Source organism: Phyllostomus hastatus, unplaced genomic scaffold, assembly GCF_019186645.2.
Source record: "Phyllostomus hastatus isolate PE091 unplaced genomic scaffold, TTU_PhHast_1.1 phas_contig_38, whole genome shotgun sequence".
Taxonomy (NCBI): Eukaryota; Metazoa; Chordata; class Mammalia; order Chiroptera; family Phyllostomidae; genus Phyllostomus; species Phyllostomus hastatus.
This window is the reverse complement of record NW_025333869.1, coordinates 28,053,240-28,067,319: the sequence shown is the minus strand read 5'-3', so window position 1 is coordinate 28,067,319 and position 14,080 is coordinate 28,053,240. Positions and strand designations below refer to the sequence as shown.

The following is a 14,080-nucleotide window of genomic DNA, read 5'->3' as shown; positions in this document are numbered from 1 at the left end:
GGATTCAGGCAAGGGGTGAAAATAATTACAGAATTCCATCTACCAAATCGGGTGGAAAGACTAAAAGGATAAAGTGGGGAAATGACTTGAAACGAAGAAAGAACTCCATCTGAAGTATGAAATTTCGGAGTCTTACCAATAGGACACTATTTTAAAAAGAAGGGGTCGGCGGTGCTAACAGTGTCAGCAACACCAGAACATCAAGTTTCCGGCCTGTTCAAAAGTCTCCAGCCAATAAATTGTTAACTGCAGTTTTCCGGAGGTGGTAATTTCAGTGTTTGTTCCGGGGAAGTAACTTAAGTTTGCCTAAAATGATGTATGTTTAAAGCCGTGGCCACTGGTGTGAAATCATTTGAGTTCAAAATCCTAGTTTCTGCCACTAGGTGTGTGACCTTGGGCATTTTTTTTTTCACTTTTCTAGATCTCAGGCACCTTTTCTGTAAATTGGGAATAATTTATTATTATTATAAATTATTTCAACTGTATTTCATAGTTGTAAAGAGTCAGTGAATTGAGCACAGCACCTAGCTCAAGAGAGTTCTCAATAAATGTGAGCTATTATTAATACATTATCTTGGTTTTGTTTCTGTCTCTAGTAATGACCACAGTAACTTTCTCCTTTTCTGAGGGGTATTTTAAAGGAGTGGGCTCAAGAAAGGCACTACAGGACTACGGCTTAACCAATTCTTAGTTCCCTGCACTTGGCTTCCCCCACCCCGCCCCCCAGACTATAAGAGAAAGTTTATTTAAAAAATCACAGAGGTAAAAGATATGAGCCATCGAGGAAATAGGCCTCAGGAAACAAGTTACCCAGGGAAAAGGAGGGGCCCTTGAAGCTTAGGAGAGAAGGGTAAAGGTTAACCCCTGGTTCTGCATGCCAGACAGGGGGAGAGGAGTGGAGGGTGCTGTCCCACACTTGTCTTAAGCAGGTTTGAGGATGAAGCAGGCTTAAACAGAACCACGTGGCGCCATGAAATATGTGTAAGGTAACTAGCCATGAAATTTAAGGAAACTGAAGGTAACTGGCTTCCTGTGTCCATTCTACACAGAGATCTCATGGGGGGAACGTGCAAGCTTCTTCACTGTAAGCACCCCTTGCGCCCCCAATCCCACCCTCTACGTTTCCCAATGCCCTTACTACAAAGTCTGAGTGGATACTGACGTTCTATACAAGCTAATTTCACCGACCTTTCCTACAGAAACAATCGTGCGCTCAAACTCATCTCGTTCTCTCCGTCTCACTTCCTGTCCCTTCCTACTTCTGGACCTTGCATTAATCTCTTTACCAGGATTGCCCTCCACCCTTCGCAGAAATTCAGCTTGCATTTTTCTAATTAAAAATAGAAAGCCATTAGGTGTCGCTAGGAACCTTGGTGCTGTGAGAGTACAACCAACAAGTACTTATTCGGTGTCACTTGTACTTGGAATTTTCAAGGATGCAAAGCTCTGGTTAGAAAACGAGCCAAAGCCGGCCTTGAGGGGCTAATCGGTCACTCAGGTTACAAAGTGCGAGAGATGAAAAGCAAGAGGAAAGCGAAGGCGAGGGCAGAGAGCGAGCTACGTATTTGCAAGTGAACGCGGGTACGGAGGAAATCAATCAAGAAGCCCCTCCCGACTCCCACCCCTGCGACGAGGCCCACTGGTGGACAACGGTGCGGCAGCGCCAGGGCGAAAGGAAGGAGGTGCCAGGGGCCAAAATTGGGGCTAGTGGACACTTTGACTCTCCCCAGCGTTGAAAAACTCCTATATTTACCGCATATTGCAAACATGGTGGACAAGGAAAATGCTCCCTGTTTGGTGGCAAAACCGCGTGGCGCCTTTTCCACGCAGGTGACGCTACGGTAAGGGCGGGCTTTTATGGAATTTGTTCGTGGTGGGGCAGAGTACCAGAGAACTCTCCCAAACTGTGACACCAGTATTCCTCCAAACACCTTGGCAGAACCGCTATTACCACTCACCCTCCAAAAGAGGCCAGAATGTGGGCTCTGGGAATTCGATGGCTGTATAGTAGGCAAGGAGGGAGGAACTCTCCGCCTTTTCCTCTAACTGGACTTGCCTAACCTTCTCTCCACCAACTGGTCAGCCTACTAGCACGCTAGAGTGCTACTCGTCGCCCGCGCCAAAGTGGCTTCGACTCTCTCGTCTCGCGAGAACGGGGGCGGTGGATTCTCGCTGCTCTCGCTCCACCCACCCCCTCCTCGCTCGCTCTCTCCCATCCCCCCAAGCCATTCGCTCTGCTGCGCAGCTCCCTGAGCGGTTCCCTCCGCCGGAGACGGTTGGAAGAACCGTTGTGGGGAGCTCTACATTAGGCGAGCGGCTTCTTCCTCTCCACCGGACCCCGCAAGCATTGGAGTCGGCTCTGCTGTCGTTTGACAGGGTATCTGAAGTAAAAGGGGGTAGGTTGGGCTGGTGGTTTCGTGAGCGGAGTCGGGAGAAGGACGAAAGAGACTGGGAGGGGGTGGGGGGGAAGTGTGGAGGTCGCTGCTTGGAAGCGGCCAGGCTACGCCTCCCAGGCGATCTCCCACTTCAAGGCGGGGAGGCATGTCGGGGGGAGGTTTTGCTAATGTGGAATTCAGTGAATGAAGCCGAGGCCCGAAATGGGGGTCATCCAGCATTTCTCCTTTCCCTGCTGGTTTGGCCTCCGCCATTTTGGGTACGGTGGCGCGGCCGCCTCGGCTTCCCGCCCTTCCTCTCTTTCTACTTTTTGCTCCTCAGTTTCCGAAACTGATTTAGAAGCCTGGAAGGTGGTCAGAGCGCCCTGGAGGGGATGAGGGTGGGGAACGAAGCGAACTGGGAACCGCTGGGCAGTTGGGCGAGGGTGGGGGGAGGATCTGGGCTGACGGGCGCGCTCCCGATGGAAATGGCGCTGGATGGGCCTGGCCTCCCACCGCGGCCTCCCATCCTTCGCAGTCTCGTCAGGGCTACCTGGGCTGGCGGGACTACCAGTGACTTCTGACGCAGATTCTCAAGATGAGAGAGGCTGGAGCTGGGGGAGGAAAGCCAATGGCGACGAAGGCGCTCAACTCCCAAATCCAGGACAAAGGAGGCAGGCAGAGGTTCTCCTTTGTAACTCCGCCGCCCGGTGGCTAAGGCTTTTAAGCCAGGCTTGGCTGCCGGACGGGGAGGCGGGGGAAGGGGCGTACTCTCCCTAGCTCTCTGGTCTCCAGGGCAGCTAGATAAGCGAAAAGTCTCCGGGGAGGAATAAAGGACGCTTAGCCGGCCCTTATATTCCAGATTTGGAACTTCGAAAAGAGTACGTACTCATTTTCCAAAGAGGTTTTTTTTTTTTTTTCCACGCTTACCTTAAACGTAAAGAGTTTGTGGGTAATTGTTTTGTAAGCAGAAAAGTGGGTGACTTACCAAATAGGAATGTGAAATGCGCATATTTCAAATAGGCCGTCTGGGCCCAGTGAACTTAGTGATACAGTTTATTGAACTTTGGGGCGGGGTGGGTGGTTTAGCAGTGGTTCTGTATAGTTTGGCACATACTGAGTTAGAATTGGAGTAGGTGTTTTACATTTGGGAAAAGGTTAAACAACCAGTGGTGACAAAAATGTGAATGTAGGAATTGAGTTACTGTGCGAAGATTCTTTTGCATTAGGCTGTATAAAATACTTTAAAATACAATTGGGGTTTGTTGTTGTTTGTAGCTAAGCGTGTTCTTTATTTAATCTAGGACTCTCGTAATCTAGGACTGTCTTTTCACCAAAAACATAGCCCTGCTCAACAGCAAGACAAACTGAAAGTGCAGTCCATACGGTGTGATTTTTCGTCCTTAGAACACAGCAGAATTGGGTGGGAATTTCCACCGAGGGCGGCAGTAGGAAAGGGACAAGCAAGGCCTCAGAATAACAGGTTCCAATAATGCATATGAATCTTTACAAGAAGTCTTATACCTACATTTCCAGCTTTAAAAGACAGGCCGGAGTTTACTTACAAGGTAGTACATATATGATGTAACAGCTTTCCTAAATGGATTGCCTTAGAAATATTTTTCTCTGCCCTCATCTGCATTATAATCTGGAAATCCATGTAATTGCCTTTATATTTTTAACAACTGTGTTCTTTTTTTGGTGGTCTCATAGTAAACAAGCAGCTGAATGGGGTAACTTTGCTCTAGAAAAGAACTCATTGTAGTCCTTTAGGTATTAGTGGTGTGTCTGTCTTTAACTTAAAATGGGTAAGCACATCGGAAGAGGGGATAATTTAAAATTTCCATTTTAGTTAAAAATCTATTTTTTTTTTGCCAAAATTTGGAATTCTCATTTTTAGAACCAACGGGCTGTCATTTAGAAAGTTATTGATGCATCAAATCCATTACACATTAAACTTCAAAAGATGGTATAATCTCTGCTGTGAAGGAATTTTCTCTTAGATGCTTTTTCTGACAAACTAAAGTCTCATACAAAATGGACTGAAGTTGTCCTAATGTTTCAACTGCTGGTATTTTTAATTGGTGCTAACACCTGGAAATCTTAACAATTGTGATTAGTCATAATGCTGTTGCAAAGAAAGGGTGAGCTAGATTATTCTGAATAAGAAGAAACTATTTAGGTAGTTTCTGAAACAGCTTTATTAAGATACTAAAGCAGATTGTCTTTTTGTATGCCTTTAGATTTAGAGTTTGTCTTGGTTTTGTCTTCTAAGTGGAATTCTAGACTCAGATTTGGGGTTTTGAGGAAATAATAGAGTGCTTCTATTTAATGGATTTATTTATTTTTAGAGAGAGGAAGGGAGGGAGACTAGATGTGTGAGAGATACTTCAGAAGGCTGCCTCTTGCATGCCCCCAACCCACAAGTCATACCTGGCCTGTCACAACCCAGGCATGTCCCCTGCCTGGGAATCGACAATACCTATCACTGAGCCACACCAGTGGGGACAAATGTGCTTTCTTTTTTTGTGTGCCTTCTCAGTGCACATGGGATGGAGAATTGCCCTCTTAAAGAGTCCCCCCCCCCCCCCCAGTCTGGTTAAGTTTTCCCCAATTTATTATTGTGTTTTGGGGTTTTTTTTTAATAGCAGTACTTTTATTTGTTGTTTTTATATAGGTCTAATTGGTATACACTGATCAGAAAGTCAAAATTAGTTTGCTTGCAAGTTCTTGTAGTAAAATATTTTCAACTTTCGTATTTGTTCCCAAAACAGTATCTTCACATTGATAAAATGTGCTGTTATAAAAAGCATATTAATGTTTTGTGGTTTTTGTGGGGTTTTTTGTTATTCCATTTATTTATGCATTCCCTGGTTGATTCTTGTATGTTCCCTGATCAGAAATAGAATCCGCAACCTTGGCGAATTGGGGCGATGCTCTAACCAGCTGAGCTGCCCAGCCAAGGCTTCAACAACAGATTGACTTTGCAAAGTTCTTAAATTTTTCATGAGGAAGTAATATGTGTTAGATCTCCACTTTTCTCCTATTTTGTTCTTAACCTCTTTTATAGGAAGCAGCTATTTCTTAGGTTGGTGTTTTTTTGTTTTTTAAGAAAATGGTGGATCTTCAAAACGTCTCTTAACTACACCCCCCCACCCCCGTTTTTGGAGCCTACTTTCAGGGCTACTAGACCAGTATTTTTAAATCGTCTAGCTAATAATGCATATATTACAGCAAACTTTTCCAAAAAAAACCTCTTTTCTCTGCTTTAGACAGTTTCTAAAGAAATGTGAGAACTTGTGACAATGTTTATTTCCTTTTAAGACTCAGGATACTTTCCTGTCCTTAGGGTTCAGTTATCTTGTTAGTGGTACATTTTGCTAGTTCCACAGGGCCCCTTAAAATGTAATAACAATGGCCACTGTTGACTGAGTGGTTACCATGCCACAGACCAAGCACTGAATGATTCTTAAAACGGTCCAGTGAAGTATAAGCACCTCTGTTGTATTTTATAGTTAGTCACAGCAGTCAGGTAATTTGCTTAAATTAGGTAGTCAGTGAGTGACAGACCAACGATTCAAACCAAGTTTCTTTTCTCTTTAAAAGTTCATACCAGTTATTTGTGTGAATAAGAATTCGTTTATAATATCGGATAAAAATGAGTATTTTTGCCATTTGGGATCTCTATTTAGAGTGGCATGTAGGATTCTTGGTTTTAAAAAAAAAACAAACAACAGAACAGGTACTAGAGGTGATCGATATGCAGAGATGATTTGATTTGAGTGATGCACATTTGGAAATTTCTACATTTAGCTGATTTTGAAATGCATGAATTTCTTGTGGGGGGTGTTACTCTTCGCAGATGTTGCCCCTAAGAGTTGAACTGATAATTCATTCGTGTGAAATTAAATATTAGTGAGTATTGTTTATATGAAATACAATACAGTTCTTGAGCATACAGGAATCGAGTGAACAAAATTGTTTTATTTACAGGGGAGGAGGTGGTGAGGGAAGGTTTTGAAATAATCAGGTGAGTAGGATTCCTACAGCTGCATAATGAAATTTATAAGCTCTGGTAAGTTTCTGCAGCTGAAGGACTTCTGCATTAACCTTTTAAAAGTGTTCTGGAACATTAAAAGGAAGGATGGATGTCTCAGGAAGGGAACAGGGTGGATGGGTTCATTTTGGAGGGGAAAGAGGGCTTCTCACTATACTCTTTAATGCTTACTTTTTGAATGTGAATGTACTGTCATTTTAAAAAATTTGTCATAAAAAAATAAAGCAGTGAGTAAACTGGTTTTTAACACTATCTTCAATAACTTCCAAAATGGGTGGCTTCAAAAAAAATACTGATGACTGTCAGAAGGCCTTTTTTACCTCCATTTTAAAATTCAACCTAATTTAGTCATTAAACCTTGTGGAGTGTCTGGACCAGATTTAGTTTTAAAAATGATAAGAATTTTTCCCCCTTCAAAAACAATTTGATATGTTCAGAATTATAGTGCATCAAAGAAGTACTTGTACTTTTGACTCTGGTTCTCACTGAGTAGATGGTGGTACTATGTGCAAAATTCTGAGTGGTTAAGTTTTAAAGATTTTGCAGGGCTATTCAAGTGAATAATAAAACCTGGACAATGTAAGTGAAAATTTGAGAGATGAAGAAGAGGTAGAGTTGATGTTAAATGGCAGGATTGAGAAATAGGAAGAGTTTGAAGACTTATGAGGAATTATGTAAGCTTTTTAAAAATTGGGCAGTATATATTTGCTCCTTATAAATTCAGTACTTTTTCATGGGAGGGGTCAAGTTTCACTGCCTTTTTTCCATCTTTCTCCCTACCTGAAAACAGAAAGGTGTTGTGCCATTGTATTGTGTAGCATTGTCACTGGAGTCACTGAGCTGTATGTTACATTTCCTGTTGTGCACCACTGAGAGGTGTTTCTTCAGTACCTCTGACAAGAGTATATTTTGATTGACTGCTTTATGTGCTTGTTTATTTTTTTATAGCATTTAAATCAAACGGTATTGAGATGGATTGGGTTATGAAACATAATGGTCCAAATGACGCTAGTGATGGGACAGTACGACTTCGTGGATTGCCATTTGGTTGCAGCAAAGAGGAAATAGTTCAGTTCTTTCAAGGTACCTCTAGTATTAGTCAAAGTTTAGTAGTATTTTAATTGTACATTATATTACTCAGTTTTTAATTTGCAAAACCCATTTGCTTGGGGGACTTTTTAATTTGAGTATGATATCTTCGTTAATGTATAAAGTTTAAAGTTTGCTCCAGTTAATATTCCATACAGAATGTATAGAATATGTAACACCTAACTAATGTGCAATAAACTTAATTGAAAGTAATTATGTGTGATGAAATGAACCGTGAATTAGCATATGAAACATAGTTAATTTGATTTGAGCTTTTTTAATGTAATGTAGGTGGGCTTTTAGAGTGTAATTTTAAAAGATACTGGTCGCAAAAATAATTATGTAATCCAGTATTTGAAAAAATCTTCCATTTGTATTATGGGGTGATGGGGAACTAAGCGTTTTTTGTTTTGTTTTGTTTAGACTTGTTTTAAATATTTGATTCAGATGGGAATGTTTCAGCCTTTAACACTGTTCCCCTTGATGGGGTTATTTGTCCTTGGGTTAAAGGGTTGGAAATCGTGCCAAATGGGATAACATTGACGATGGACTACCAGGGGAGAAGCACAGGGGAGGCCTTCGTGCAGTTTGCTTCAAAGGAGATAGCAGAAAATGCTCTGGGGAAACACAAGGAAAGAATAGGGCACAGGTGGGGATGGAGAGTTTGGGATGGTGTTAAATTTTTATTTTTGGGGGTTGTGGGTCACTATTGCTTAAATGGGGGGGTAACAGTAACATTTTTCTGGGGTAGTTTTAAAAGAATTGATAATTATCTAAATTTAACTTGGAAACTACAGATTTGGGTGGGGAATTAATACTAATAGTTTGCTTAAATTAAAATTAGATTGTTTTCATTTCTCTGTAGGATGTTGATAAATGCTTTTGTATAATCAACTATTTTCTCTAAACACCTATCGTGTACTTAAAGAAAAGCTAAAATACATTTATATTTCAAATGGCTAATTTGTCTATGTGAAACTTAAATATTAATTATTTAAGTTTGAAGGTTTAAAAATGTTAACTTTATGTTGTATTTAGGAATTTAAATTGGGTTATATATCTGGATATAGAAAAACATACTGCATTTTGCCCAATATTTTATTTACTCTAATACATTTAAGCTGAAACCTGTACCTTAAACCATTTTTAAATAGGTATATTGAGATCTTCAGAAGTAGCAGGAGTGAAATCAAAGGATTTTATGATCCACCAAGAAGATTGCTGGGCCAGCGACCAGGACCATATGATAGACCAATAGGAGGAAGAGGGGGTTATTATGGAGCTGGGCGTGGAAGTATGTATGACAGAATGCGCCGAGGAGGTGATGGATATGATGGTGGTATGTGTATCTAATGAACAAAGGTTCTGTTGTCATTTTCTTAATGTTCCTGACACTTTGTCAAGAAATATAGAAATGGCAGTAATTTCAGTACCTACTAGGTTTTAAAACCTGTTCATGAAACTATGAATTCCCGTGGCCAGCTGTGGGACTTGGTTGATGCACATATTGTCTCCTAAATGGTATACAGAAATTAAAATGAAGGTGTTGGCATGTGTTTGACGTCTGTTTGATATTGGGGTGAAAATTAATTTGGATGTCTAAATGTATCCTTTTGAAATTTTTAATTTCTACCAAGTGTTAACTGCTTTTTTCACATGTTGAGAGTTGCAAATTTGTAATGATTAACGAAATTGCCTACCACAAAGTATGCTTTTGTAAACTACATTATAAAATTTATCTCTAAAGTATAGTCACGTATTTCTCAAATTGTACAGGTTATGGAGGTTTTGATGACTATGGTGGCTATAATAATTACGGCTATGGAAATGATGGCTTTGATGACAGGATGAGAGATGGAAGAGGTAAACCAAATAATTAAAAACATACTCACTTTTAGGTGAATTTTGGCATTTGCTTTACAGCCACTTAGTTGTAATGTAGGTGACTTATATAAAGTCAGCTAGGGCATATTTTAGTGTATTCTACATAGGGCTTTATATAGATGTATACTTAGTGGTATATTCTCCATTTGATGATTAGACCAACTATAAGTGTTAGATCTCTTGGGGTTATCAAAACGGTGTGAATAGGAAAAAACATGTATAGGAAAGAAATGTTAAAATACATTTCTACATGTATCAGTTTATAATTTGGAAATGTTTCTTTAGGCATGGGAGGACATGGCTATGGTGGAGCTGGTGATGCAAGTTCAGGTTTTCATGGTGGTCATTTTGTACATATGAGAGGATTGCCTTTTCGAGCAACTGAAAATGACATTGCTAATGTGAGTAATTTTAGTATTTTATGGTTTTATACTAATCCTGGTATCTAAATTTTGAAGCATTCTTAATGTTCTCATCCTTCTAGTTTTGATATCAGAAACCTTTAATGTTAAAAAAAAAAAGTGTGTATATGTGTGTGTCTTCAGTGGTTTGTGAATATTTTTGTGTCCATTGTGTGACCTACATAGGATTCAAACAAGTAAAGGCTACATTGATAAAGTCCTGTTAAGAATTTAGTGAAAGCCCTGACTGGTGGGTCAGTTAGGTAGAGCCGAGTCCTGAACACCAAAATCTTGTGGGTTTGATACCTAATTGGGGAGTGTGTGGAAGGCAGCCAATCAGTGTTTCCCCCTTTCTCTCTCAAATCAATAAACATATCGTCGGGTGAGAATTTTTAAATATATACCAAAAAAATAAATTAGTAAAAGCTGACTAACCATCATAAAGTAGTGATGACTGGGGGATTGTTTCCCTTGTATGAAGTTTTGAAAATAGAAATTTGTTAACAAGTGAAAAGTTTAAGTAGTTTGGTTTGGCTTTCAGGGCTGTATGATAAGCTAAAAGTAATGGAAGTAGATGCTGCTACTGATTTAAAACTGGTTTGTTTCATATTGGCTAGAGAATCAGCAAATATCAGCTGACAGGCCATCCAGTCATATTCACTTACTGGTAGTTTACTCCCAGTGGCCTACAAAGCCAAGAGTATTTACTAGCTTTTAAAGAAAATTTTGCTTTAGCTCTTACTGGGAACCAGTTGGCCTAAGTTCCGGGTGCCTTTTAAGATCACGTAAACCTGGTTAACTTGTGATTAGAACTAAAATGATATATTTGGGAGCCATCCATATATAGTTGGTAGGCTTATCAAACACCATCATTTTGAATCATATACCCAATTTCAAAATACTTTTCTTGGGAGTGGGGTGCTTATTCTTCTCCCTCTCAGAAGTAGGGCATGAGACTTTTTCCTCTGTTTAGGATAAACTATTCTCTGGGTTAGATATATTTTTCTTCTCAAATCTAATATCACCTACATTATTTTAGGAGAAAATAATTTCTGCTTTCCTAAGTATGTATAGTCTTAATATTCTGAGAACCTCTGGAGTTGGTGTAATTATTGGCCTTGCAACACAGGGCAATAGAAGGGTTTGTCTTAATGGAGAAGGAAAAATAAAGGCATGGGGTAATTTTAGTAATATAAATAGAAAGGTAACAAGTTCTTTTCTTTAGTTCTTCTCACCACTAAATCCAATACGAGTGCATATTGATATTGGAGCTGATGGCAGAGCAACAGGAGAAGCAGATGTAGAGTTTGTGACACACGAAGATGCGGTAGCTGCCATGTCTAAAGATAAGAATAATATGCGTAAGTAGTAGCCTTAGCATGCTGTCTTGTTTCCTGGGTGTGAACTTGTTTCTTCTATGATCAGGCTTTAATAGTTTTCAAGGGGGCTGCCTTTTTTAAGATTTTATTTATTTTAGAGAGAGGGAGAGAAACCACAGTGTGTGAGAGAGACATCATTTGGTTGCCTCTGGCCCATAACCCAGGCATGTGCCCTGACCAGGAATCAAACCCATGATTCAAGGTCTTTTTATTGAAGCATTAATTCACACTCTTAATACTTGACAAATCAGAACTTAAGTTATTAAAGGGGTGAAATAGGTATGTTATATGCACTTGCTTGAGTTCCCATGCCTTTTGCAAATTAGTGCCACTTCTTAATCTATACATTGATCAACTTAAGTGAGTTGTTTTTGCATGTTATCAAATCAGTTTTTAATCCACTAAATTTCACCTCACCTAGGGATTCCCAAATCTGGCTACACATCTTCAGTCACTTGGTACTTAATAAAAAGTTCTCCTGGCCCTGGCTGGTGTGGCTCAGTGGATTGAGTACTGGTCTGCTAATAACGGAAAGGTCACCAGTTCAATTCCCAGTCAGGGTACATGCCTGGGTTGCAGGCCAGGTCCCCAGTGGGGGTGTGTGAGAGGCAACCAGTTGATGTATCTCTTGCACTTGGATGTTTCTCTCCCTCTCTCTCTCCCCACCTCTCTAAAAGAAGTGTTTTTTAAATTTTCTTGGACACTGCTCTTAAGACTTTAATTTAGTTCTATGACTGGGCCTGGGATCTGTTTTTAAGAAATATAACAGTTGTTTCTGAAACAAGGAATTAGTTCTTTTTATAGATAGATAAGCTGAGGCCCCAAATACTTAATTACTTGTTCAGGGCAAGAAACGTGTTCATTTTGAAAGAAACCTAGTTTTTTTTTTTTAGCCCTGTTCACCATTCATTTTATTTTTCCCCTTTGAATTTGTGAGCATACATTTAGATTAATATTAGATAGCCTTTTTATACTTAAATTTGATCCATCATTTCTCCTCTTTTTTCCTAAAGAACATCGATACATTGAACTCTTCTTGAATTCCACTCCTGGAGGTGGCTCTGGAATGGGAGGCTCTGGAATGGGAGGCTACGGCAGAGATGGAATGGGTATGTAAAGTTGTGTTTTTTGTTTTGTTTTAAGTAAATGGAGTTAGACACTTAGCAGTCAACCTCAAACTTTTTTTTTTTTTTTAAGATAATCAGGGCGGCTATGGATCTGTTGGAAGAATGGGAATGGGGAACAATTACAGTGGAGGATATGGGACTCCTGATGGCCTGGGTGGTTATGGTAAGTGTTTTTGGTTACTCTGGTTCAGTTTGTTAGTCCTCATATGTGATGCAGACTAACTTCTATGTTGATACCTTGTACTAAATTCTTAATGTCTTTTCTCCTAAGGTCGTGGTGGTGGAGGCAGTGGAGGTTACTATGGGCAAGGTGGCATGAGTGGAGGTGGATGGCGTGGAATGTATTAGAGCATAACCACCAACATAATAGTCCTGACAACAGCATCTGGTCTACTAGACTTTCTTACAGATTTCATTTCTTTTGTATTTTAAGAACTTTATAATGACTGAAGGAATGTGTTTTCAAAATATTATTTGGTAAAGCAACAGATTGTGATGGGAAAATCTGTTTTCTGTAGGTTTTATTTGTTGCATACTTTGACTTAAAAATAAATTTTTATATTCAAACCACTGATGTTGATACTTTTTATATACTAGTTATTCCTAAGGACGAGCTGCTTTCATAAGCTTTGGGTTGGTGTATTTTATTATCAGCTCTACATGTAGTAGTAGTACAGTGTAATTGTAGAGGAGAATGGTTCACCTCTACATAGTCTGCAAGTCTTAATAAGCAGACACCTGGAATAGAACTTGGAAAGTAGTATAACTTTTAATTTCTCCTGGACAATACTGTAAATATAAAACCTAAAGATGAGTTTAGATGGTGTCAGGAGTATAGAGTTCTGCTAATTCTATTAGTGTTTTTTCAAATGTCACTTATCAGGTATAGCTCTGAAATGTTGATCTAAATAAGAGGTATCTGGATTTCTGAATATTCATAATTGTGTTACCCAAGGATAGCAGTGTTGGACATTTAAACTCTAGCCCTAGATTTTAGAATAAAATCCCCTTGGCACTTGACTGACTGAAGTACCAAAAAATGTTTCTAAAAACTGACAGTTGTAAGTTATCTCAAAAATGTCTTAGACTAGGTTAAGTTTCTACAAGTAAAATGAGAATTCAGTACAAAAGTACTTACTGTGGGGTATAATTTTCACAGATGTATTTTTATTTTCAGCCCAATAGTTAAAACATTTGTGTTTTTTTATATATATTTGTATAAATACCTTTAAAGATATAAGAGAAGTCCATGTTGTAGTCTTAAAATGATAGTCCTACAGTTGGATTTTTCATTTGCTATCTGTTTGGAGTTTTAGAGCCATTGTGTTTAAAAAAATACTATACCTGTAGCAAGGAAAAGGTGCTTTTTACTTTTAACCCTTTTGATCAGTATGGCTTTTTTCCAAATTGGCTAATGGATCAAAATGAAACCTGTTAATGTGAATTCAGTTACTGAACTTGTTAACTTGTTTTGCTAGAAATATTAATGTAATAAATATCAATGTGGGAGATAATAGTATGGTGTCTGTCCTAGAATGCTTTGTGTCAATTTCTGATTATAAATCAAGGTACTAAATATTTCTAACTGAAGATTAAACAAAATGACTCCTAAATTTAGAGTGATTTCTGCTTTAGAGAAGGTAGTGTGATCCTAAATGGAGTTTATCATCAGCTAAAGCAATGATAAATCTTAATGCCTATACCTACTCCCTTACCTACCCATTTAAATATTGGTTTCATGTTACTTAATTTGTTTTAATCCTTGACCCAA

General features: G+C 39.2%; 2 protein-coding genes across 5 annotated transcripts in view; one reads left to right on the top strand and one right to left on the bottom strand.

Annotated features, from left to right (window-relative positions):
• The window catches only part of PBLD (phenazine biosynthesis like protein domain containing), a 45,897-nt gene extending 42,524 nt beyond the window's left edge, over window positions 1–3,373 (bottom strand). The window contains exon 1 of the mRNA XM_045842385.1: window positions 2,926–3,373. The gene's annotated coding sequence lies outside the window, so the exon portion shown is untranslated. The remainder of the gene's footprint in view (window positions 1–2,925) is intronic.
• Window positions 2,218–13,825, top strand: HNRNPH3 (heterogeneous nuclear ribonucleoprotein H3). Of its 4 annotated transcripts, none has more exons than XM_045842380.1 (10): window positions 2,218–2,396; window positions 7,378–7,512; window positions 8,029–8,167; window positions 8,673–8,857; window positions 9,295–9,381; window positions 9,688–9,803; window positions 11,029–11,164; window positions 12,196–12,291; window positions 12,380–12,472; window positions 12,581–13,825. In XM_045842380.1, the coding sequence occupies exons 2-10, from the start codon at window positions 7,401–7,403 to the stop codon at window positions 12,655–12,657; spliced, it is 1,041 nt and encodes a 346-aa protein (XP_045698336.1). In that variant the 5' UTR covers window positions 2,218–2,396; window positions 7,378–7,400; the 3' UTR covers window positions 12,658–13,825. The 4 variants fall into 4 exon arrangements, with proteins under 4 accessions (XP_045698336.1, XP_045698333.1, XP_045698335.1 ...); XM_045842377.1 differs by having other exon boundaries at window positions 2,240–2,377; XM_045842379.1 differs by having other exon boundaries at window positions 2,265–2,396; window positions 8,673–8,812.
• Window positions 13,826–14,080: the final 255 nt, after the last annotated feature.